The following is a 14,627-nucleotide window of genomic DNA, read 5'->3' on the forward strand; positions in this document are numbered from 1 at the left end:
AGGCTTTCGCATTCAAATATCTTCCTTGACATTTTTCACTTATGCAGTCAACACTCCCTGCTACAACTATAGTAAAATCAAACTATTAATTAATTATTTATCTGTTTCATATGCACCTTTTTGCTTTATTGAAGAACGGCTTTCAGGAAGAAATTAAATTCGTGAACATAGATGAAACTGCTTTAACAGCGATTATACTGAATCATAGGGAAAAATAGACAAATGAAATTAAAAAGATAAATCCCTTATGAAAATATGAAGGAGAAATTACAAAAGTAAAGTTTGATTTTTAAGGTATGCATGGCCGTTTGAGGATTTTGCATTTTCGTGCTTACACCTGTAATAATTAGTAAGACAGATAGGGAATTTAGTGAACATGTACCACTGCGAATGCTTAGTTTATTTTTCTAGAATAAATTTTAACTGCAGGTAGGAGTGACAAAACCAAAAGAAATTTCAGTCAGACATCCAAAATATATTAATCAGTTTATCGAACACTCATTTTCCCTCACATTTTTTATTCATAGGGGAATTTGCTAGAGATATTTGAAAATTAACGAAAAAAACTCCAAAATAAGTGGATTTAACTTGTAATCGAAGGTAAAAAGTTGAAAATCAAAAGTTTAAATGCATAAATGATCTGCAGCATAAATTTTGTAATTTATAAGGTATTTCTCCCGAATTCCTAGCGTGCCTTCGTGGTGTAGTGGTTCGGCACGCTGGACCGGAATTCCAGAGGTCAGTGGTTCGATTCGGGCGAAGGCGATTGCTCATTTTTCATCTCTCCGGCTTTTCCAATTAAACTAATGTCTCTGCAGTGGCGCCCGAACCAAAAGTGTGTTGGATGATGATTCTCCTCACCCAGGATTTGGCGATTGGGTCCCCTAAAAATCCCAGTTGCCCTTTAGAAAAGGGGGAGTATATAAGGTATTTCTCCCACCTTGCTAGCGTGTCTTCGTGGTGTAGTGGTTCTGCACGTTCGGCCGGTATCCAGAGGTTCGTGGTTCGATTCCCGGCGAAGGCGTTTGCTAATTTTCCACCTTGCCTCCTTCCAAAAAATACCTAATGTCTCTACAAACTTATTGTATAATATGATTCAAAATTCCAGAGACATTTTTTTCTATTTTGTAAACCTTTGTAGAAACCGAATGGAAATATTAAATATGGTTTAATATGTAGACTGCATAATCTGGTAGCCTAGAAAAGAAGTATCCTCGAATGGTAACAGGGATACATATTACATTACGTGACAAAGAAAAAAGCAGCTCCATTTTGAAAATTTTCTCTAGTAATATGCAGACTGCGAGGACATTAAGTTGAAAAGATGCCTGGGAGACTCCACCGAAGAAAGTTTCGTTAAATTGAAGACTTAACAAGAAATTTAATGAGGCTTACGCAATGCTGGGTGATCGTACCGTCGTATCAAAGTTGTAACATACCAAAATTCATCGACTGTGCCAAAGGATTTGAAAACAGGAATAAAGAAGAGAATGTGTATCATCATAGGGATAAAGGTATAAAGAATGCATTCGAAAGCACGCAACGGCGACCGCGCAATCCACTACTACCGTCATTTTAAGATTATTTTGCAAGAAGCTTTGGACTTGACAGTGAAAACATTTTTCCAAAGAATGACTGACAGCGACCTACAGTCAAACCATCTTTTGCAAAGACTACCCTAGATATTATCGCACCAATGTAAAAGAATGCAATTGTATCAAAATCTCTTGATGTAATAAAAAGCACAATGATAATATTTAGTGATGAATCTCATTTAAACCTTACCAATGATATTCGCTGTGTGAGAGCATAACAGCGACGTGCCGACAGATCAGAGCGTTCTGCAATTGTTAAAAGCTGTACTGCTTGTCAACCTGTTATCATAATTTGGAATGTCATCAGCTAGTGCCCAGATAAGCTAAGGTGTAATTCCCGAATACATTACGTAACAACACTTTCAAACAAAATTTTACGTTACATTCGGAAACTTCGAAAGGAGTGTCATTTTACGTTTCTTTAGAAATTAAAGAAAGAAAACGTTTGTTCTTAAAAACGTTGTTCAAGTACGGTCCTTTTTTTTTTTCCCCTGAAACGGAAGTACTAAGTTTGTGTTGGCTCTACGCGAGGAAGGATTAGCTAGTTTTCACCTGCTTCCATAGTTGTCTCGGACATATCGTTAACAACAGGCATAAGGAATTTCAATTCTTTCTCATTCTTACAAGTGAAAGTTAGCTTCTAGTGTTAAATTTTAGTTTTGTTTATGAAAGTGCAGTTCTGATGCTGTTAACATTACTGTGCTGCTAGTGCTGTTAGTCTGATGCTGTTAGTGTGAAAGAGGTATACAATTACAATTGTTTTCACCTATACCTAAGAGCTCTGAGGCCTTTGGCAGTAGTTTAGAAATGAAATGCGAATTCACACTGAAATCAATAAATGTCAAGAATATACTCAGCGACCTTCGTGAAATATCGTTTTATATAAATTAATTTTAGCCATGTAGTGGAAATTTTCTCTCTGGATTGTAGAGTTGCGCGCCTCCAACCTGCACGCAACCAAGAGGTGACTGTTGAAACTGGAAAATAGACAGAGTCTTGCTAAGGGTTTAAGTCCCTTTTTATTCAACTTAAGAAATTACAATTGCGTGCTCTTGACGCTCACAAACTACGCCGACCCGGCGGTAAAATAAAAATAAGAACCTGAAAAGAAATAATAACAAGATTCTAACTACGAGGCTCTCTAAAAGTAACTAACCTCACCGCGTTTTACAATACCGCTGCTAATTCAGCAAACTTTGAATATCACGTTGAACGATTAACAATTCTCCGAGGCAAGCACACAGGCCGAAACACGGGGTTCTTCAATTTCTGGCTAACTACCTCCGCGCTCGTGAAGTAAGAACAGCACACCTCGAACTCGTTTCCTTTCTAGTTAACTCAGAATACTTCCGCTGATAATTTGAATCCTTGCGCGTTCTACTAAAATTTACATACTCTGACATTGGCAGTTCCAGGGGAAAGTAAGGCTTGACAGGAAAGATAGTTTAAACTTAAAATAAATGTTAGTTAAAATAAATATAAACCCTACAGGATGATACTGTACAATTTTTTTCAAGAATCATCTGGAATTGATAGTTTGCTGTGCAATTAATGCTCGTTGTATTCTGTTTCCAGCATTATTTTATGTGTAAATACCTAAACAATGTCTCAAAATTCAATTTATTGGGATATTTTACTGTCAATTGCTACCGGGAATTTTACGAAATTTTATAGAGATATAAGACTAACTTTTAAGTAACTCTTGCTATTTTTATATGCTAATTTCTGTAAGTTTAATTTTAATTAATATGGCATCCCTGCCAGGATTGGCTGTCTATTATTGTTGAACTCTGAATAATTAGAGCATATTTTACATGTAAGAAACGTGTCTACTGAGAAATTAGAGAAAAGATGCGGCATATTGCGTACATCTGTTGGTGTTGCTAAAACACTAAATAAGCTAAAAAGTGAATTTGCGAAAACGGAAGAAATAACATCCGATGATTTTAGAGGAACTCGTTACAAGTTTGACACGTAAACTTGTTTTTCAATGCAAACTGTTGATAATGAGTAAAGTTGCTATTGGATTTAGATGAATTGTAAGCCGGAATGAAATGACAGGAGCTGAAAAATATACTGATAAAAAGTAATTGTGGGAAAATTTTATGCCAATAAAAAAGAATTCGTGAGCGAAAGTGATAACAGTATAGTTATACCAAATATGAATGCGAAGCAAACAGAAGTTAATTCCTATTAAACTACCAAGAATGAGTATTCTTATTTTTTAATAGTGGAAGGTTAACATTTTGGAGCATATGATTCCGCAATTCATAAAAATGATTCTTTGGATAAAATAGATAAATTGAATTATCTGAAGGGACATTTAGGTAGTTTAGCTTTAAATATGTAGAAAAAATTTTCTATATTGGCTTCTACATATTATACTACTGAGTTATTGAAAACAAGGTTTACAAATCCTTAGTCACTGATTCATACCCATATGAGTAATATTTTGAGTATAAAACCGTTAAAATGTTCATCTGAGATTCATGTTTCAGAAAATTTTATGATAAAGTATCGATTGAATTGAGAAGTTTTTAAAGACTTGGTTTATTTTACAGAAAATGTTTCTACTGCTTTAAGCCCTACCATTTTAAACGCCCTGGCACGGTTTATTCTTATCGAAGGGAATAAAAGTGAAGATGAAAAAGTTTATTCTGATGTTAATGAATTAAAGAAAAACATTCCAAAATTCTGAATTCACGTGGGTGAGCTGTAATGATGACTCATTCTGATTACAGATATATTTCTCGACGACAGCCAGATTTCACATCCGGTGTTCTTAAAAATATAACAAGATTCAAAGAACGATAAACTTGATAACACAAAGATTGCTTTTGCATCCGAATTAAGTTCAATAAATTCAAAATACCTTAGAATGAAACCTAAGAGTGTATTTTGTGATTTGTCAGACCATTTCAGGAAGGATCGTGATTATGCGCATAATATTTCTGCGGATGAAAGGAAAAGGATTTTGATGAAATTGGAGTATGTTTTAAATGTTTGGGAAATATGAAACATGTTTCAAGTTTCTGAAAAATTAATGTAACTATCGTTTATTATTGAGGAAAACATTCATCATTAATATTGTACAAACGCGGTGAGATGGCTTCCCCGCAAAGCAGTTTTATGGTTGCCATAAAATGGCAAGGGAAAGCAGGGTTGCCATATTTGGCGAGAAATCGCCCATTTGGCGACAAAATTGACGATATACCATGGACGATTGGAGAACCTTCTGGAACGAATTTTTACCAGTTTAGCCCAGAATGTTCTCGAACAGCAGCCAAAAGCTATATAAACCCTGCTGGTCCGCAGTCAGTTAGTGCGTGCCTCGTCTAGCGAGCTGATAGTCAATCACTGAGTGAGTTTCTCGAAGTCTGCTGCCGAGTTGGTCGACGAGTGAATCGAGAGAGTCTTGTAGTGTATCGTGAATTAGTGCATCGTCGAGTTTTGTCTTAGACTGTGCTGAGCCGAGAGCTATACTCTTGCGTATCGTCAAGTGCATCGCGAGTTGTAGCGTGGAGAGTCTCGAGAGTACGTGGAGTTCCAAGAACGACCAAGCAGAGTCAGAAGCTGTACTCTGATGCTTTGCGGTGAAGCTGTCTCCAACCGTGATAGCCTGACAGTGTGAAGGCTGTGTCGCTGATTGTTCCAGCGAGTTTATTGTAGATCTTCGACTACTGTAAAAGTGTTTTGTAGCTGTCCTGATTAATATTGGCTGAATAAAGTGTGTTTCGATAATTCATCAAGTGTCGTCGTCATTCACTCCAAATCTACGAACCCAGTATGAACGTGAAGGAAAAGAAAAACGCAACAACTGGTGTCAGAAGAATAAAAAAGTAACAATATGTTTTTCTAAAAGCTTTTTAACAGAAATTTAAGGATATAGTTAATGAATCTGGTGGAAACACGGTTCTTCCGAACCAGTCATTTAAAAGGAAGTTTATTCACAGACACTAATTTTTCTCGTGAAAAACATGGTGTAATGATATTCTCACAGTTAAAACACTATTCAGCATACTTTTGTTTTACTATTTTGTACAAAATTCCACTAACAAAAAGCTCAACAAAAATACATTTTACACACAGCCGAGAAATAATAACATTACATACAAAAGATATATTTTTATTATGCACCAAATGTATAAAAATTGAAAATACAAACTGAAACAAAAATAGATAACATATTGGTATATTTAAAAAAAAACTATAAATCATTTTCATACTACATCTCTAATAAGACATTGAAACAAAAGTATTTTTGTGTATTTTTCCTACTATAATCTTAACACATTGTCTCTACATCTAAATATTCTAAATAAAAACATTCACTTTCCACATCTAAACATTCTAAATAAAAACATTAAACTTCTACAACTAAACATTCTAAATGAAAACATTCAGTTGTGAAATGCTTCAGAGAGTTTTGTCAAAGGCATTAAAATATTCGAAACAGTATAACACTATATGAATTAGAAAAATTTCGAATAGTATAAGACAGATTTATTTTGAGATTGATCATGAGATGCATATGCATATATATATATGAGATATTTAACTAAGGAATGTATGTTATGTTACATACAGTAGCGTAGCCGAAAAGTATGTATATGTTATTTTTTGCTTAAAAATATAATGACGTGAAATGACAGATATTATAACAATTGATATGAAGAAATTTGTGCATAAAAAGGCAGTGATAAAAAAGAAAAGAATTTAAAAGAAATTTTATTTTTTGTTTTGATAAAGAAATATTTCGATTTACGCTGGCAGTATAAAAAAACTCATTTAAAAGAGTTTCGAGTATATCACATACGTGTCATGCAACCAAATCTTAATGAGAAAACATTATTAATTTGAGTAATATGCAGCAGTCTAACTCACGCTTTTACTTTTCGCGATGCAACTTCAGACATGAGTCTTATTTTATACTTAAAATATATTTTATGTAAAATTCATGGTTATGTTCTTTAAATTCATAGAGTATTCTTAAAATTAATGGTTTATTTTATGGTTATTTATAGTAGTGATCATCAGTTGAATTTTCACTAATTGCCACGTGAAGCGGGGAACACACAATGGCATCTGAAGGTTACTACTGAGCAGCCATATTAGTGATCATGAGATACACCCGCAAATATTATTTTACGTATTACCATGTTGCTAATATAAAAATATATTATTTTAAACATAATACATAGCATCACGAAATATATCAACGACCCTTATCGCGTTTAAAACTGCCATTGGCAAAGGATGATATGCATCAGCAGCTGATGTATCACTGCTAGTTGTAGACTCCTCGACCCTCGTAGCAAGATGTTGTAATGCACGATACGCTGCTAAATGTGCGTACTGCACAGGAGCTGGTGCTGATACGCTTTTGGTGCATCTTACGTAAGTGTGGCACAAATAATATGTTAACTTCTGGAGATCATCTGCAGTAAAATTGTTGTCATCTTCAATAACAGTATAATGGCATGGCCTACTTGTGCCTAAGAGAAAACAAATAAAAACTTTAACATAAGGGAGGAAATCAATGAACGTAATGCATTTCAAATCAAGCATCAAGTATATTTTTTTTTCTTTCCTAGACAAAAATTTAGCATATTTATTTTCTATTAAAATGCTAAATAATTGCAAATGCTTACTAAGTGATATCTTAATAATAGTATTTTAGTATTTTGAAATAGCGCGTGAAACTCCTTCTAAGCAGGCTGAAATGCATAATAGGTTAATTAAATTTCTGTACAAGGTAGTAAAAGCCTTAAATGGTGTCCTTTCTATTAATGTGACAAATGGCACAAATTTTTAAGAGTTTGTTTAAGGCAAAGTACACAAGTGCTATCTGCCATAAAGGAAGGGATGCATTGATTGTAATTTTCGCATACTTTCGGGCGTGCTGTCGGGCCGTAAGTGGTTAGCGTTGTAATATCTTGTTATTTAATAAATAAATATAATTATTGTTGAAGTGGCAACGCCATATTTATATCAAACCGTTACTCAGCAACGAGAGATATTGTTAAAATGATTTAGTATTCTGAAGATTTTGCAGCTAGGAGTAGTATTAAAATTTTGCCACTTAAGAATTTTATAAAATTTGTCTTTCACCGAGAACTAGAAATAAAATATATGTTCTACTAAGAAGATTGTCTGTTTTGTAAATTACTGCAAAATACATTACAGTCATTAATTAATAAATTGGAGGTTCCACCGAGATACTGGAAATTAGGAGTGCAATTATCAATATCGATGGTGCTGGTCTCCTAATCCCAGAAATTTACTGAACTTTTTACAACAAGTTTGCTAATACTAATTGCGAAGTTTGTTTATTTCAAGGATAAATGGATGTAAGAAGTCTGCCGTTTTAAAGCCAGATTTGAAGCGGATCATTCAAAGATTATCTTCTGTGCTTCTGTAACTTGCGTCCGAGCAAAAAACTGTCAAAAATAGGATACTGCTGATCTCTGAAGATAAGATTAACTTTTGGTTTTCTTAAAAAAAGATTTTATTGAATTTTAATACTTTGTTTCAGAATTATAGTTTATCGTGTAAGATTTTGTTTAAAATAACTGACACTAAAAATATTCAGCTTAAATTTATAATTGATATTCGTGGTAAAGAAGTATTTTGAAATTATTATTTATGCTTTACTTTTATTTGTATTGAAATTTTATGTTGATAATTGATATGTGTAAGCCATCCCGGCATTTATAAAAAAAGAAAAAAAAAAAGAACTGCTAGCTGAGTTTTTGAATTTGTTGCCAAGCAGGCGCGTGAAAATAAGTAATAACGTCAAACTGACGTAGAGTGAATTGATTATACTGCAGAATTGGCAAAGTTTAAGTTCTCGCCATCCAGGCGTGTGGTAGATAGTAACGTCATCCCGACGTATTACAGATTGTATATTCTAAAAGTTGTATTGCCAAACTGGCAAAAATTGTTTTTGTTATCGCCAACCAGCCGTGGAGATAGATAGTAAAATCGTCAAACTGACGTTGGTAAAATTCCATTGTATTGCCTAACTGGCAAAGGTGTTTATATAGTTATAGCTAACGAGGCTTGTGAATAGTGAGTTAAAACGTCAACCCGACGTAGTATTAAATTATTTTGTGCCAACCTGGCAAAGTTGTTTAAATAATTCTCTCCAATTGGTTAGTGTGAATTTCGTATTCGAGAAATTAAATCTCGCCAGAAATTATATATTTTTAATACAAGTACGAGCCTTTAGATTGAATTTCAAAAGGAAGCCTATTAAAAGTAACTTGTGTCAACATGTCATTCTTAGCTAGGAGTGAAAAACAGGATTTAAAAGTACTAGCAGAAGAGTTAGGTTTAACCGTGAAACCTGAATTTAAGATTGCTCAATTGCATAAACTGATTACTGAAAGTCCCGATTATGATGAGGAGTTTACTCGAGAACTACTGGCTGCAATTAGAGAAGAAAGGGAACGAAAAGAAGAATGTGAAAGAAAAGAAAGAGAAAGAGAAAAGGAACGTGAAAGAGAAGAAAGAGAAAAAGAACGCGAAAGAGAAGAAAGAGAAAAAGAACGTGAAAGAGAAGAAAGAGAAAGAAGAGAAGAACGCGAAAGGGAAGAAAAAGAAAAAGAACGCGAAAGAGAAGAAAGAGAAAAGGAACGCGAAAGAGAAGAAAGGGAAAGAAAAGAAGAGCGTGAAAGAGAAGAGCGAATTAGAGCCTTTGAGCTGAGCTACAGAAACTTCATCTGGAAGCAATGGCTGCCACAGCACAGCCGGCAGAAACTACGCAGTTACCTGAGCAGCCTTTAAAAATCAGAATTCACGATGTCATGCCACGTTTCAACCCTAAAGAAGATGAAATAAGTTTATTCCTGGTGTTATTTGAGCGTCAAGCTAAAATAATGAATATACCTGCTGAAAATCAAGTGACTCAACTTATTTCATTACTGCCTCCTGACATTGTTCAGCTTATTGCTAGAGAACCAGAAGAGGAAGCGAAAAAGTATGAATATGTAAAAACTTTACTGTTACAACGATTTAAATTGACTGCGGAAAAATTTCGACAACTATTTAATAAACACCAAAAATCTACTGAAAGTACTTGGTATGATTTCTACTATGAATTAAAGAATTATTTAGAAGGATGGCTTAACGGATTAAACATTAAAACTTTTGAACAGCTAAAAGATCTCATGCTGGTTGATCAAATAAAAAAGCGTACTTCTCCTGATTTCAAATAACATTTTATGGATCAATGGACAACCATAATTTCACCTACTGAGATGGTTAAGAAAATTGAAAATTTTGAAGATGTCAGAAAAACAATAAAACCGAAATTTTCTACCAATCAGACTGAGAAATTTAACAAAGAATCATTTAAACTGCGTTATGATAATTTTGTGAAAAAAATAGAGCATCCGCCTCATTTTAAGCATTCTGATAGATGGGATGATTCAAAATACAAGAAAGATCATCAGCAAAGGAATCAGTTCCAAAACGAAAACCAAGAAAATTTATATGACAAAAGATATCGACCACGTTGTTTCGAGTGTGGATCATATGAACATTTTAAGCCTCAGTGTCCTCGCTTAAAACCAAATGAAAAGGTAAATTGCGTATCTTCAAATGATGATTTGTTAGAGACATATACAATTAACAGTTTAGTGAATGGGTATGAAATGCCTATTCTTCGAGACACAGGAGCCACTGTTGATGTTATTTCTCGGAAATACATAGATAACGCAAAAATGACTGGAGAACATGTCTGGGTACAATATCTTTTAAATGACCATTTAGTATGTCTACCGTTAGCGGAAGTTGAAATTAATTGCGAGCTTGGTAATATAAAGACAAAGGCAGCTGTTGTTACAAATGATCCCGGAAGATATGTATTGGGTAACAAAACTGCACAATTGTTCAAAAATAAATCATTCTTAAATTTAGAAAAAATAAATGCGGTTTTGACACGATCTCAAGTAAAAAGATCTCATGAAGATGACCGAAGCAGAGAAATTGAAATGGAGAAACTAGAAGAAGTGAAGTTTATTGAAACTGACGAAGATATTTTACCGCAAGCTGATGAGGAAGACAAGGAAATTAAGAAAGTGATTAATGTTAATTCAAAGGAATTAATTGAATCTCAGCATCAAAGCAGAGATCTAACGTCATTACTTAAGGAAGCTAAAAATGAAAATTCCAGCAAGACAAATGATTTCAAAGTAAAGGAGAGCGAGCTGTTGATGAAAAAGAAATTAGATAAAAATGGAAATGAAAATGAAGTAATTGTTATTCCTGAAAAATATAGGGATCAAATGCAGAACTACACAACTTTGATGCAGAACCAAACAAATAATAGTGCTAAAACTCAGAATAATTTGGTCAATATGCACCCTTCTAAGTGTCAAGCCTCTGTCAATGCTTCACAGAAATCAGACACACAATCTAAGCGTTCATCTACTGATGAGAAAACTGAAATTATTGATATGGATGTTGACTCACCTTATTTACCTGCTGATTCATCTTCTGTGGATAGTGTGTATGAGTATTCTCCTACAAGTTCCCCAGTTCCTTCTTCTCCAAAAAGCAAAGTTGTGTTTGACAGTTTGTTAACAGCAGATAAAATAATTCCTGACAAAAGAACTCATGAAGGTGCTTCTAAAGCTAAGAAATTAAAAATACGTTCAGAATATCTATGCACGCGTCAGAAAACTTAGCAAAGAAGCACAAATATGATAAAGGATACTCAAAGTTGCCACATTCAATGAGAATGCAAGTCAAAGAGAAGTTTTTAAAGAAACTAAACAGACAAGAGCTAGTTGTTGAAGAAGCAAAACTGCCACAAAAGCCTTTGTCACACTCGCCTGATTTCAATAAGGAGTTTATTTTGCAAATTGATGTTTCAGACTCTGGTATGGGTGTCATTTTAGCTCAAAAAGATGAACGAGACAATGAACATCCAGTATTATACCTCAGTAAGAAGTTTACAGAAACTGAAAAAAAGTACTGTATCACAGAAAAGGAATGCGCCGCCATAATATTTGCTGTAAAGAAACTTCAATGTTATTTAGACGGGCATACTAAATTCCTCATCATGACCGATCATAATCCCTTAGTTTGGCTCAAAAATAATGTGAGTCTAAATCCACGACTTATGAGATGGGCACTGGTACTACAACCTTACAATTACACGATCGTTCATCGAAGTGGTAAAAACCATAAAAATGTAGACGCATTAAGTCGTACTCCCTGGCCTGATTAAATAATTTGTTTCTCTATATAGATAAGAAAAATATTTTGTTCCTTCCTCTCTTCTTCAGTATATGTTATTATGTTATTTCTTGTTTAATTCTCCTTTAAATGCTTATACTTTAATTCTGTGTTGTGCTGATATTATTGTTTTAAAAACTGTAAACTTTAATTTATAAAAATATAAGTTAAAGTTTATCTGGAGGGGGGAGAGGTTGTAATATCTTGTTATTTAATAAATAAATATAATTATTGTTGAAGTGGCAACGCCATATTTATATCAAACCGTTACTCAGCAACGAGAGATATTGTTAAAATGATTTAGTATTCTGAAGATTTTGCAGCTAGGAGTAGTATTAAAATTTTGCCACTTAAGAATTTTATAAAATTTGTCTTTCACCGAGAACTAGAAATAAAATATATGTTCTACTAAGAAGATTGTCTGTTTTGTAAATTACTGCAAAATACATTACAGCGTATTCAATTAGTAGTTGGAAGCTCCACAGTTCGAATCCATACGAGGGCACAATGGATGTTTGATGTTTCCTGACTTCGAAAGATCTTATAACCCAATACTTTTATACTTTTATGGGGGACACTATACGGGAAACTAATTTCTATTCTTTTTACACAGAAAAAACAAAAAGAGCTAGACAGCTTGCCAGGATTCGAACCCATGTCGAACGACGAGCGTTCAGCAAATTTATCCACTTGCCTACCAATGTGCACCAGTTTCTTATGACTAGTTGAATTATTTAAATTACAGCAAAATACGTGAAGGCTACGTCTAAGGGAAAGGCTGCCTTCGTGAATGGCCTTTCAGGGAAAACTGGCTCCCTCGAAGGTATGCGAATGGTATGCATGCAGGAAACTGCGAATGTTTCTACGCTGCTAGTCTTTTTGCAGAGATTTGAAACCGGGTCGAACTCCCCCTGTTTAAATTTTACCGTTCAACGTTAAAGGCCCAGTTTCTTATGAAGAGCCATTAGTGGATATTCCTAGATTTATTTCAATTTCTTCTTTATAACTTTCACATGCGTACTTCAATTTTACACAGCTTAATTACAGTTGTCAAATACGTTCTTATATCATATTAATGTGAAACAAATCGTAATCAATGCACAGTAATCAAGAATTTTGTGAGCAAAAATCTTGGAAAAATTAGTCATGCCTTGCTAAATGTAGGAAAAAAGTAATCAGAAGACTCTTTCAAATAGTATCAGTTTTTTTTTCTGCTTTTAAGCGCCATAAATGAGGTCACATAGAAGAAGAGGTTTTGCATAAATCTTCTAATCCCTTTTAAATGTATTAATAACAATACAATTCAAGCGTAGCCATTTCTCGAGCTCTGAAGAAATTACATTTTCTTAACTGTTTCTCAGCCAAAACATTTCTAGCTAATCTCTTACGTATTGCCTTTTATAATATTTTACTCCAAATTTACTTTCTTTCTGATTCATTCTAAAAACAGTGTTTTTCGTTAAGTTCTGACTAAATGTTTTACAGTGTATACAATACAAATGAATGTTCAGTGTACATGGCAAATTCATTTCTGAAGTTTAAATTTTGTCTTTTATAAAGACCATTTTATGTACGTTCTGTAGCAATGCAAATAAATCCTACCGACTTCGCACAAGTTTAATTTTATATGGCAGTAGTCTCAAATTGCTGCATGCCCACCAAACGGACGATCTGAAAGCACCCAACGAGCCGGATTTGCTTTTTAACAAAATGAATTTTCAAGGCAAAGTAAAATTTTTGATTTTAATTTGAGCTGATTTTAAATTTCAAAGCCTAAATATTTATCGAAACACCCATAATCAATAATAATAATAATAATAATAATAATACAATGTAAAAATTCAAATTTATATTTACTTTCTTTCTGAAATCTGCAGGAAATTCCTTACATTTTATAATTCAAACGTATCAACAGCTAAATATTAAATTTTCAAACTGGCATTTCTTCCAAATAATTCGAATATTTTGAACAAAGCATTAAATAACGTATTTTTAACTTAAACAAATAATGAACGCTTTCCAAGTTTTTAGGGAAAACTTTCCAAGAAGAACAAAGCTTGAGCATAAATAACGATAATCTACTCTCTTCCTTTTATTTTTTGAATTGTTTTTATGCATACAAAAACGTACAGATGTTTATAAGTAAATAATTATAAACTTCGTTATTTTTTACAACGTAGCTCAGTTTCGATTCTAATAAAGCTCATAGCCTTAGAAAAAATTTACTGGAAACTATCTTATGACGGATTATAGATGCTTATTGGCCAGTCAGGTTCTTAACTTAATTGGGAAGACATAAATTTATTCTTTATGAACTGATGTTCCCTAAATCCATAATAAACATACAATTTTATTGCGACCAACACCACAAAAGTACATAATTTCCGATTTATCTTAAAAATCCAAGACTTTTTCAACCACATTCGTTTTACCCTTTTTAAAGATGTTTGCTCTCTAATATCTAAATTAAAACTTTTAAAACTTTATTTACAATTTTAATTTAGCAAGATGAATTTTCGTGTGCAAGTATCACTCAAGCGTTTTGCACGATTCGAAATGATGGTATCGTTACCATGTGGATCTAACAAGCACGAATAAAGTAGTTTTATAAGACGTATGTTGGTTTGTCTTCATCTGCACAGCAACATGAAATGAACAGCTATGAATCCAGTTAATCAGCTTCTGACTGAATATATATCAGAAGTACCAACTCAGTAGAGAAAGAGGAAAAAAGAAACAGAAGCATATTCAAGCATAACACCAGACTAACTGTAGACTGGCGAACTA

At 33.5% G+C, this 14,627-nt stretch overlaps 1 protein-coding gene across 4 annotated transcripts in view; it reads right to left on the minus strand.

Annotated features, from left to right (window-relative positions):
- Nucleotides 1–5,705: 5,705 nt before the first annotated feature.
- LOC118203488 (protein argonaute-4-like) overlaps nucleotides 5,706–14,627 on the minus strand; it is a 70,200-nt gene continuing 61,278 nt past the window's right edge. For all 4 annotated transcript variants that reach the window (XM_035375772.2, XM_035375774.2, XM_035375773.2 and 1 more), the window contains exon 4: nucleotides 5,706–7,090. In XM_035375772.2, the coding sequence (XP_035231663.1) occupies nucleotides 6,780–7,090 (311 nt within the window). In that variant the 3' untranslated portion in view covers nucleotides 5,706–6,779. The remainder of the gene's footprint in view (nucleotides 7,091–14,627) is intronic.

Source organism: Stegodyphus dumicola, chromosome 9 (genome assembly GCF_044657685.1).
Source record: "Stegodyphus dumicola isolate Sdum_Otavi_A_Nest chromosome 9, ASM4465768v1".
Classification (NCBI taxonomy): domain Eukaryota; kingdom Metazoa; phylum Arthropoda; class Arachnida; order Araneae; family Eresidae; genus Stegodyphus; species Stegodyphus dumicola.